The sequence below is a fragment of the Cornus florida genome, unplaced genomic scaffold, assembly GCF_030987335.1.
Source record: "Cornus florida cultivar Cherokee Brave unplaced genomic scaffold, ASM3098733v1 CherokeeBrave_3.0.0_Hap2_Chr10, whole genome shotgun sequence".
NCBI lineage: Eukaryota > Viridiplantae > Streptophyta > Magnoliopsida > Cornales > Cornaceae > Cornus > Cornus florida.
This window is the reverse complement of record NW_026775580.1, coordinates 116,660,004-116,671,178: the sequence shown is the minus strand read 5'-3', so window position 1 is coordinate 116,671,178 and position 11,175 is coordinate 116,660,004. Positions and strand designations below refer to the sequence as shown.

At 34.5% G+C, this 11,175-nt stretch overlaps 1 protein-coding gene across 4 annotated transcripts; it reads right to left on the bottom strand.

Moving 5' to 3' along the window:
• Nucleotides 1-4,236: 4,236 nt before the first annotated feature.
• LOC132278417 (uncharacterized) lies at nt 4,237-9,801 on the bottom strand. 4 transcript variants are annotated; one of them, XM_059780207.1, is made up of 12 exons: nt 8,938-9,273; nt 8,465-8,624; nt 8,291-8,377; nt 8,167-8,209; nt 7,972-8,029; nt 7,549-7,692; nt 6,098-6,194; nt 5,913-5,990; nt 5,577-5,802; nt 5,055-5,278; nt 4,829-4,863; nt 4,237-4,539 (listed from the first exon to the last, which is right to left on the bottom strand). In XM_059780207.1, exons 1-11 carry the CDS (start codon nt 9,111-9,113, stop codon nt 4,840-4,842), a joined length of 1,317 nt encoding a protein of 438 aa, XP_059636190.1. In that variant the 5' UTR covers nt 9,114-9,273; the 3' UTR covers nt 4,237-4,539; nt 4,829-4,839. The 4 variants fall into 4 exon arrangements, with proteins under 4 accessions (XP_059636190.1, XP_059636193.1, XP_059636189.1 ...); XM_059780210.1 differs by lacking the exons at nt 4,237-4,539; nt 8,938-9,273 and adding an exon at nt 9,620-9,801 and having other exon boundaries at nt 4,639-4,863; XM_059780206.1 differs by lacking the exon at nt 4,237-4,539 and having other exon boundaries at nt 4,639-4,863; nt 8,938-9,272.
• Nucleotides 9,802-11,175: the final 1,374 nt, after the last annotated feature.

Genomic DNA, 11,175 nt, shown 5'->3' with positions numbered 1-11,175 from the left:
CTGCTTACAAAACCAAAAATGACTCATCCGATCATAATATAACCCAATTCTTAGTAGGAGGATTTACAGGACAACTCAAAGGATAGTGGGACAACATCCTTACTCCTGATAAACGTCATGCCATTCTTCACTCTGTCAAGACCAATCCAAAAGGAACAACGATCCAAACAGAAGAAGGTGCAGATATAGAAGATGCAGTTGCTACACTTATTTTCTCTATCGCTAAGCAATTCTTCGGCAACCTCTCAATTGTTAGAAACAAGACCTCAGAAATCCTAGCCAACCTTAGATGCCACAAATTCCAGGATTTTCGATGGTACAAAAATGTTTTTCTCTCAAAGGTCCTCACCTGGACTGATTGTAACCAAGCCTTTTGGAAAGAAAAGTTCATTGTTGGATTCCCCAATCTTTTTGCTGAAAGAATTCGCAAGCGTTTTAGATCAAAACACAATCGCCATATTCCTTATGATTCCCTCACCTATGGCGACATCATCAGTACCATCATAGCTGAAGGAATTGTTCTCTGTACTAATTTCAAACTCCAACAGCAAATCAAGTATGAGAATTCCACTAGCAGAAAGGAATTAGGATCTTTTTGCTAACAATTCGGCTTCAAAAACCTAACCCCTCCTTCCAAACGAAAAAGTCATACCCGCTACAGGAAGCCTTTTCCCAAAAGATATGACAACAGGTCATGGTACAACAAGAACAAGCCCTCATTTGCAGATAAATACCTTTCCTCTGAAAAAAATAGACAGAAAAATACCCCTCCTCCAAAACATTTTCAAAAGAAGCCTGCCACTTCAAAAGTAGAAATAAAATGCTTCAAGTGTGGCAAGTTGGGTCACTACAAACGTGATTGCAGAACTAAACAGAAGATCAATGAGCTTGATCTCCCTGAAACCGTCAGAAGCCAATTGATGTAAATTCTTTTAAACTCTTCAAATGAAGAATCCGAACATGATAGCAATGGTATTCAAGAGGATGATTATCATGCTGATACAGATTATGATTCTGATCCAACCCATCTTTGGATGACCAACCTATCAAAACCAAATGCATTTGTATGATTACCAAGGATCAAGAATTCATGTTGGAACTCATTGACAAAATAGAGGATCTTGATCAGCGCAAAGAAAGCCTGATCAAATTCACCAACAGCATTAGCCAAAGGAACGACAAGACTCCCGCTGTTATACCAAATACTTACAACCTTACTGATATCTTTGAAAGATTTGGTACACAGCCCCAGATGCCAATTACGATTCAAGACCTCCATAAAGAAATCAAACAAACCAAGTAAGAGATTTCGATCCTAAAGCAAGAGGACAAGCCTTTGAAAGATTCCACTACTCATAATATTCTTACCCTCAGAAGCCAAATCTTTTTCAACAATCCCAGATAGATGCCTTAATACCTAAGTCCTTCGCAAAACTTGAACAACAAGTTTCTGAAAATCTTACCAAGGACAATGAGACTTACATCAACCTTCTGACCCAAATAACATTCCAGAAATGGCATATTAATCTTAAAATTGTGATCAACAAAGACTATACCATTCATACAGTAGCCCTCATTGACTCTAGTGCTGATCTCAATTGTATTAATGAAGAATTTGTCCTTACGAAATACTTTGAGAAAACCAAAGAACTACTTCAAGGTGCTAATGGTTCGCGACTCACTGTTCAGTACAAGTTAACCAAAGCTCATGTTTGTAATCAGGGTCTTTGTATTAAGACACCTTTCATCGTTGTCAAAGACCTCAATACCCCTGTTATTTTAGGAACTACATTTATTTCTCTTCTTTACCCATTCAAAGTTGATAGCCAAGGCATTTCAACAACTCTGGTCGGACAAGAAATTTGCTTTCCTTTTGCCCATCCTATAGACACCAATGATTTCAATACCATCAAGGATTCCTATGTTACTCAGATCCCAGTTGTCAATAGGATTGAGAGCAAAACAAAGCATTTAGATTTACTCAAACAAGAACTGACCTTCAAACAGATTGATGAACGACTCGATCACAAAAGTCTTCAAGACTCTATTCAAAGGTTTAGATCGAGACTAGAAAGTCAGGTTTGCTCTGATCTCCCAAACGCTTTCTAGCACAAAAGACAACACATTTTTGAATTACCTTATGAAAAATCTTTCAATGAAAAGGATATCCCTACCAAAGCCCGTCCTAGCCAAATGAATCAAGAACTTCTTGATTACTGCATGAAGGAAGTCCAGGAATTATTGAGCAAATCCCTCATCAAAAAAAGCCGTTCCCCATGGAGCTGTGCTGCTTTCTATGTCCAAAAGAATGCTGAAATAAAAAGAGGTGTTCCCAGGTTAGTCATCAATTACAAGCCCCTCAATGAAGTCCTTCAATGGATCAGATATCCCCTGCCTAATAAAAAGGACCTAATCCAACGTCTCGTTCATGCAACGGTTTTCTCAAAATTTGATCTTAAGTTAGGATTCTGGCAAATACAAATTGCTGAAAAAGATAGATACAATACAACTTTCACAGTTCCTTTTGGCCATTACAAATGGAATGTGATGCATTTCGGGTTGAAAAATGCCCCTTCAGAATTTCAAAAAATCATGAATGATATTTTTATTCATCTTACGAATTTTTCAATTGTTTATATCGATGACATACTAATATTTTCTTCTTCCATAGATGCACATTAGAAACATCTCAATATATTTGCTCAAAGCATCAAGCATAATGGATTAGTCCTTTCTTTATCAAAGTTAACCTTGTTTCAGACCAAGATCGGGTTCCTAGGTTTTCAGATCCACCAGGGAACCGTCATCCCAATCAACAGATCCATCCAATTTGTTGACAAATTCCCTGATAAAATTAAAGACAAAACCCAGCTTCAAAGATTTTTAGGGTGCCTAAATTATCTTTTTGAGTTTTTCAAGGATCTTTCCCTTCTTTGTGCTCCATTATGCCAAAGACTAAAAAAGTCCCCTCCCCCACGGCCCGATGAGTATACAAGAACAGTCAGAATCCTTAAAAGCAAAGCAAAAAACTTCCCTTACCTATCTATTGCTGATCCAGAAACCTTCAAAATTGTGGAAACTGATGCCTCTGAATTAGGATATGAAGGTATCCTAAAACAAAAGACAGGTGGCAAGGAACAACTAGTCCAGTTCGCCTCTTGCATATAGAACTAAGCACAACACAATTACTCTACAGTCAAAATGGAAATTTTATTTAATAGTTTTATGCATTTCAAAATTTTAAAGTGATTTACTAAATCAAAAATTTTTGGTTCGTGTTGATTGCCAATCTGCAAAAACTGTTTTAAAGAAAGATATTCATAACATAGCCTTCTCAAGAATGGGCTCCAACAGAAGTGAAGGCTCAGGTTCATTCCATGGCTCCCAAACAGATCTGGCCCAACCCAATGAAGATGACTGTTTTGATATTTTCACCCAACAGCTCCAGTAACAAAATTTTCAAAGAATCATCATTTTCTTTCAAAAAAGTTTCTGACTTTGGTCATTTAATGTCGCTGCATAGCGACAAAAATAAAATAAAATAAAATAAAATCTACAGTTTAAATTTTTTATTCAATAGTTCTCCATTTTTAGGCTTCTAGCATCTTTTGGTGCTCATGACAGACAAGCATAAAAAAAGTTATTAACCATCTGTTTAGGGATATTGACCAAAACTTTAGAAATGTCAGTGCAATTTACCCTTGAATTTATTAAGTGACGGAGAACCACTATCAACTCTCAATCTCAATCTATTATATACATGTTCTTTTATTTTATTTCAGTTCATTATGAGACAATTAAAGCAATTAATTTCACCAACTTTATCATATTTTTGTAAATCCAAAAGAGATGCATTAATGGTTTACCCCAACTTCAAAAATATTGCAACGCACGCATGCGGTAAACACATAGGTATAGAGCAGGAGATATAGAAAACGTACAGTATGACGCTTTCTTTTCTTCCATTATTGGCCTAATTTTAAACCATTCTTTCTTCACTTTTCTTTCTTTACTTTTTTAATGTGACATTGAAATTTGAATTTCACTCATGGGATTTGGAATTTAAACTCACTTCCCCCTATGTTAATTCCAGAAAAGGAAATCCCTTTTAATGCCAAAAAGTAAATCGTGCCAAATTATTTATATATAGCTTCACTTCAAATTTACGTGCACCAGAAAATGACTTTACAGTGAGTATTAATGGAGGACTTGCTTAGTTCAGTTTTTAGAAAACAGTTTTTCAAAAACTCATAAAACTATTTTTAAAGAACCATAGAAAATAAAAAAAACTGTGACAAACCAAGCAAAACCCTTATTGTCCAACAAATGTTCAGACGCTACTTCTGCAAAAGAGGATCAGCTCCCTTATATCATTCCTTACTGATTACCCAAGAACTGAACCCTCCCTTAGTCCCTACATTTTCCTGATATCCAATTTATACAACCACTGCAATACCCAAGTCCTCAATGGACCCTATCCATCATTTTTCTGATTGTAATTAAGCAGCCTTATTTTAGAGGTCAACCAACGCTTGCATCCTATGCAAGAAAGTCAGAATTAGAGAAAGAAGGAAAAGCAGAACATAAAACATTAATAAATGTGTGTGTGTGTGTACATAATCAGGCATATCACTTCCAAAAACAAAAGGGCAAACCTGAAAAGTAATTGCATTCAGAATGCCAGTTTAGTGGCAACTCCAAGAGAATAATAGAATTTCAAATTTGTTCAGGTGGGGTTTCAATTTACCGGTAGTAAATATTTATGACCCAATTGTAGACATAATACAATAATTATTGGGCCGCATAGTACTAAACACAGACAATGTACCTTCTTTTGGATCAATTTGGTTGGAGAACAACATGCTGAAAAAGCCAAACAACCAGAACACTTTAGTATTTATGTAATGAAAAGCTTCCATTCATTATCAAGACAATACTAAGAAAAATAACATCTTTAGGAAAAGTAAATGGGTGAGAGAAGAATAACTATCAAACATCAATAGGATCACATTTATCATTTTGTGTCTCCTACTTCACAAAGAAAGTCCCCTTACCTTAATCTGTGTCCTGTTATATGTGTAAGTGATGTGAACGAGTCCATCACTAGCTTGGATAACAGCAGGGTAAGAGAACTCCATTCCCGCAGTCTCCTCTAGTGTCATGACATCGTGCCACGAGTCTCCATCATTCATTGAGAGTGCAACTTTGAGTATGCCCCTGGAGATAGTATTATACGCAAGTAACAGACGGTCATCCTTCAGCTTAACTCCATCGATACCTGTTAATTACGCTCACATGTTATAAGCCATCATAAACATGCTGAAAAAATAACATCTGCATGGAATATATCTGTCCCTGGGAAAATAAAATCATTTAGTTCTGCTTTACACACTAATTAGATGCACATGTTATCCTTTAGAATGTGAACCATTACAAATTGAAAATGCATCACAATGAAAAACAAAATGAATTGATTCAAATGACCTTTAAGACGCATTCATGTCTATCATCCAATAGACATGCATTCTAATTTCTAACCAAGGGATAGACAAAAAGAATATGGCTTTAGCCACAACCTGAATTTGGGTTGGGTAGCTCAGTAGGTTTTGCATAACCCCAGGTCTGCCCACCATCATTCGATTCTGACATACAAACTCTATTGATGCCATCAAAGGATCTCAATAGAACACGCAAGGTCCTATTTGCAGTCTGGTAAGGAACTGGTTGAATCACACTGAGAGACTCATTCTCAATATATATAGGCCCATGCTTTCTCCATGTCCTACCTGAATCTGCAGTTATCTGTTTACACGAGTCATAAAACATGAGTTAGCCACCCACTTCACATGATCATTCAGCTAACATCACTAGGAAGCGCAAACTCCTTAATGTAGTTGAATTTTCATTACAACCTCCACCCAAGCCCCCCAAGAGTTCCAACTTTCCACGGAGGATCCACAGAGCAAGTGCCCATTTTCCAACAAGATAGGCTGAGGAAGAGAAAGCAACATGTATAATAACTGCGTTTTATAAGTAGCCATACAGTTCCAAACTCCACTACATAAATGGACATATGCAGTAATATCTTCAGTCATACCTTATTTTTTATGGGTCCTAATATACCCGGGGGGAGCTGTTCTCTCTCTGTCCAAGTGATACCTCCATCATAAGACCGCTTCATGCATCCACTCCATCTGAAATTCATCAAAGCACCAATAAGCAGTGCCAAAGAAAGCCATATAGATAGTTCAAAATTCTGCAGAATGTCAGGTTTTTTAAATTATTTTAGTTATGCCACATATCACTTCAGTTGCACCCAAACAACCAATTCAGTTTTGATTTGAGCCTTGTTTTGGAATTTAAATCATTCCATGCCATCTTCATAATTAAGAATTATTGTTCTTGGTGGTGTTCGAAACAACGTTATGAAGTTATAAGGACAATCTATTCAAATGTGAATAGTTGATACGGCTGTGCACCAGAGCTAGCTAACAGAGAAGGCCAGTTGACTCAATTGTATGGAATAAACAGAGGAGTGAAATGCAATAGAGTATAACCCAGCTAATTCCTATACCACACTAGGAAAAGATTTATAGGAAGCACAGCCATGAGGGAAATCGAATGAGGCAGACAAGAGACAAGTGTGACTCACTGCAGCAGTTGTTGGATTATTGCATGCAGGCCTTGAATTGAAAGCAAGTGAGAAATATCTGACCTTGCCAAGTGTGACAAATCAAAATAAACTAAAAGTAGCATATGGGTTAAGCTTTAAATATTAAGGCACCCTTGATAGTTGCTTATCAGACAAGTTGCACCCGAATCACTAATACAAGCATAATCTAATACTTTTACTAGTTCTTTTGGTATCAAAACCACCCTACATTTAAACTTGAGTCTTTAAAATTAAAACATACTTGATCATGATAGCTTTCAAATTTATGTTACAAAAAGAAGAAAGAATGCATTTCTATCTGTTCCGTCTAGAAAACATAAGACAATTCCACACACTAATTAGAATGACCAATCAAATATTATCTTCTCAATAGTTATTGATATTCTCATGAAACACATTCCTGAAAAACAAACCACGCACAAACCACATGTTTTGGAGATTAGTGCTCTTGCAATACCATCCAACTCTCCGTCTTGATAACATTCTACGCTCTAGTAACTTAGGCCTTTAGATTTATACAATGCTTTATAATACAACCAAAAGCATAGACAATTTTTCTCCACACAATAATCAGTGGATCGAAACCCTTCAGCTTTGCAGACATATATTCTTGCATAAAATTGTACATTGACGTGACAAAGGATTCAAATCAGGTATAGGACGTTATGTTATATACGATAATTACATTCATATTGTGCATTCGAAATTTAATATCATCATAAAAAAGAAGCAAATATCTGATATTTAAGAAAATCTTGGAATTATACTTCCAGTTAAGAACCAAAACAAAGTTGAATATTTGATAAGATGCATAGAGGACATCACAAATTACAATCAGTCAACAATTAGAAGACATTAAAATGTTGAGAACTTACTTTTGAACCTCTTGGCCAATTTTATAGAACAGAAGCAACTCATTGGATGGAAGCTTAAATAGCACAGGGTTCCACATTGGAACATTGTGTTCTTCATCGACAATAACGGGAAAATGCCAATAGCCATACTGCCCAAAAAGTTCACTGTTACAAGTTCAAAAATCTTCCAGAAATTGCTTTCCAACAAAACGAAAAATGAATAAAGGTTGCATACTCATATACCCAAAAATCAAGAATGAATCTATAGCTCAGTTACTAAACTGGATTGAGATGAAGGATCATAATTTTAATCATGAGCGCATGCCTGATTGAGAGGAACAATACCAGAAACTAGTAGCCAATTTTATGTAATTCATGTTAAACTGACAGAGGATGCAAAATTGACAATGCATGGTGGTGCAAACAAATGTAAATTTAACATACCAGAAATAAATGTATACATAAGGGCTATTACCAAGCATTGATTCTGCAATGCGGGGTGCTGGGAGGGACGGAAAAGGTAAGTATGTAAGTTAATGTTTACATAAGCTAACATTTACATACTTATCAAAAGCGTATGATACGAGTGCATGAAATCATCTTACTAAGCTTGCAATTTTCTTGGTCCAAGAAGTTTACCTTCTTCTACAACAAAATATGAAGTCATTATCCTTCTATGTATCTGCAAATTAACAGTCATGCACAAGGAGACAGAATGTGTTTTCCATAAAAACTAAAATTAATACATTAAAATTTTGATTACCTTGTATGTCTGTAACCAAATTTTCACATCAGGTGCTCCCTCTGATGTACCCCCAAAATAAGCGACCAAAAAATGATCTTTATCAACCTACACTGACCCAAATCGGCAACAATTTAATTGAATTATGTTGACGATTGAAGCATTAATGCTTAAATAATATTTGATTTGAATCACCTCAACAATTGTAGAAGCGTGACAACTATTGAAGGGAACAGAATTTGCAACAAAAGTGAACTCCTCCTCTATCAGGGGGCCCTGAATGCTATGGGCCTTGTTTGTATCTAATGCTTGAGCCATCCAAGTTGTGGTGTTTGCGTATACTTTACCTACTTTACTGTATAGAGTTTCGAAACACATTTTTAGGTCTTGTTGAGAAATTTAGTGTGCTTTTGTGAGTGTGTTCATGCATGAGAGAGAAAAAGAAAAAGAAAAAGAAAAAAGAGAGGGGAATGGATTGCCAACAATAAAAAGAAGAAAGTCTAATGAATTAAGGTAAAGTGCAATTTTATCATTTGACAATCAGTTTGCATAGTCAATTAATTTGATAAAAATTGGGGTTTGGTAATCATACCACGTTGTTTGTTTGTTTGTTAGTAAGGTGTGATATTAAATCAAACAATAATCAAAAGAAGAAACAAGCTATGTACCTGTTAAGAAGCAGACAAGTAGAATGAAACAAGTAGTGAGAATGCAATGCAAAATTGGAATTGAACAATTTAGGGGCAGATCGGAAACTGGTTCCAAACAGATCATGAAAATGAGGGGGTTTGAGATGGGACAACACCATGAACAAGAAGAAGAACAAAAGCAGCCGCAGCATCATAGAAAATCAGATATTTTGAAACCTTAATTAGCAAATACCCATATACTTCGTCTCTAGTATCTTCCATCAAGATTTTTTACTTTCTTTGACATGTTTGTGAACTGTCATAGTAGAGACAAATTATTTACCTCCTACCTAATTCATTTATATTTTATTATGTACTCCTGTAATAAAAGAATCAGGACCTGATAAAATGGAAGAAAATTGTGGCTCTCTCACGTTCTCTCTGTCTGACATCTCTGTAGTGTGTATTATCTTACTATTTTTTTTTCTTAGTTGTGTTTTAGTATCTTACTATAAATCTGCTGAAACAATTGAAGTAGATGATATAAAATAATTGCTTGAATTTGAGGAAGATAAAAAGCTTATTTGTGTTTTGTTTTGTGCATAAATGGTTATATACTATACCTACCCTTCACTTTGATGTTTACAAAATGTACGAGCATATTATAATGATAATGGGTTGACAGATAGATAGAGAAAGGTTGATGGATTCTACAACTTACCCTTCACTTGAAGGTGCTGGAAAATTTATTTTCCTTCGGCTATCTCTGATCTGATCTGCGCAATCTCAAATGCTCCAAGCTGCCAACTGCTGGTTTTAGAGAGAGACACAGAGCGCGTGTCCAGTGACTCCAGTCAAACGGAACCGACAATTGAAAATCTTTTCATATAAGATCAGTAATTTTTTTTAAAAATAAATCTTTAAATTCATTAATACATTATTCTTTATTTTATATTACAATAAACTACCTTTTGTACAATAATTTAACCTTTTTTTTTTCTTCTTCTAGTACTTTTTTATTTTTATTTTTTTAATCCTGTCAAAAGATATACTTTATTTAACAATCATCAGATATAAAATAAATTGCTAGAAAGCTTAACATTTTTTAGTTTCTGGATTCTTGTATTTTTATATATTGATAAGAGTAGTGATGGACCAGAGAACTATATGAAAGGGAGCGGTCTTAAATAAGTCTGGTATCATTAAAATTAAGTGGGAACATTTTTAAAATTTTAACAAAAAGTAGGAATATTTTGAAGATTTTCACAAAATTTACAAGTAATTTTGTAAATAAAAAAAATTTAGTGGGGGCATTTTTTTTTTTTTTTGAAAAAATAAATAAAGAATTATGATATTAATATGATTTTGTCATTGATAAAGTACCCCTTATAACATTTTTTTCCCACTCGAATTAGCAACGCCCTCGTTGCTGTAGAGCCACCCTACCTACTCGAGTGGCTCACCCGAACGCTTTCGGGGTCGGGCATTTGGCGTGGCACCGAATCAAGAATTGAGTCTGACTCTAACACCAACAGTAACGGGTGGACGCTTGTCCATTTACCTAACAACTTAAGCTGTTAGGTAGTGCTGCATACCTACCAATTTATACCCCTTTCATTTTACATCGGATCCGATGTGAGACCAATATCCCTTGTAACAATAAACCATTTAAATTTTTTCATCAAATTAGTTAATTTGACTTCTTTGTTTAGTTTATTTACGCTGAATTTGTTTATTATTTGTAATTTTATTGATTTTAATTATATTAATTGATATATTTTTAAGAAATAAGAACTGATTTGATTCAACTGGATTGCATTATATTTAATTATATATTTTTCTTTAGATCTCAATGATAAAACACATACATATAATATATATATATACACACACACACCCTCCATTTTAGTTGTTCATCTTTGGTTTTCTAACTTTTAAGAGGAGATACAATTAATTTCATTGTCCCCTTTTTAAATTACTAAGTTTCCTTTTAAACTTTAAATATATAAAAAACAAGTTGAAAGATTTTTGAAAAGTTAGACGGGTAATTATGAAAATATTGTATTTAATTTGTTTGACTTTTCAAAATGGACAATTAATTTAGGACACTCTAAAATGGAAAAAATGGGCTACTAATGTGAGAAAAGAGAGCATATATATATATATATTAGAAGAAGAAAAAAAAAAAAAAAAAAAAAAAAAACCTTAAAAAAATATAATGTAAACTTATAAAGGGTAGTTATGGTAATATAAAATAAAATATAATGTATAAGTTTG

Bases quoted from the DNA above. Each gene is read 5' to 3' on its own strand.
- LOC132278417 (XM_059780207.1), bottom strand. From the start codon at position 9,113: ATGATGCTGCGGCTGCTTTTGTTCTTCTTCTTGTTCATGGTGTTGTCC. The intron at 8,625-8,937 runs GTACATAGCTTG...AACTCTATACAG, and splicing joins ACTTGTCTGCTTCTTAACAG to TAAAGTAGGTAAAGTATACG. The intron at 6,195-7,548 runs GTAAGTTCTCAA...GATGAATTTCAG, and splicing joins ATTGGCCAAGAGGTTCAAAA to ATGGAGTGGATGCATGAAGC.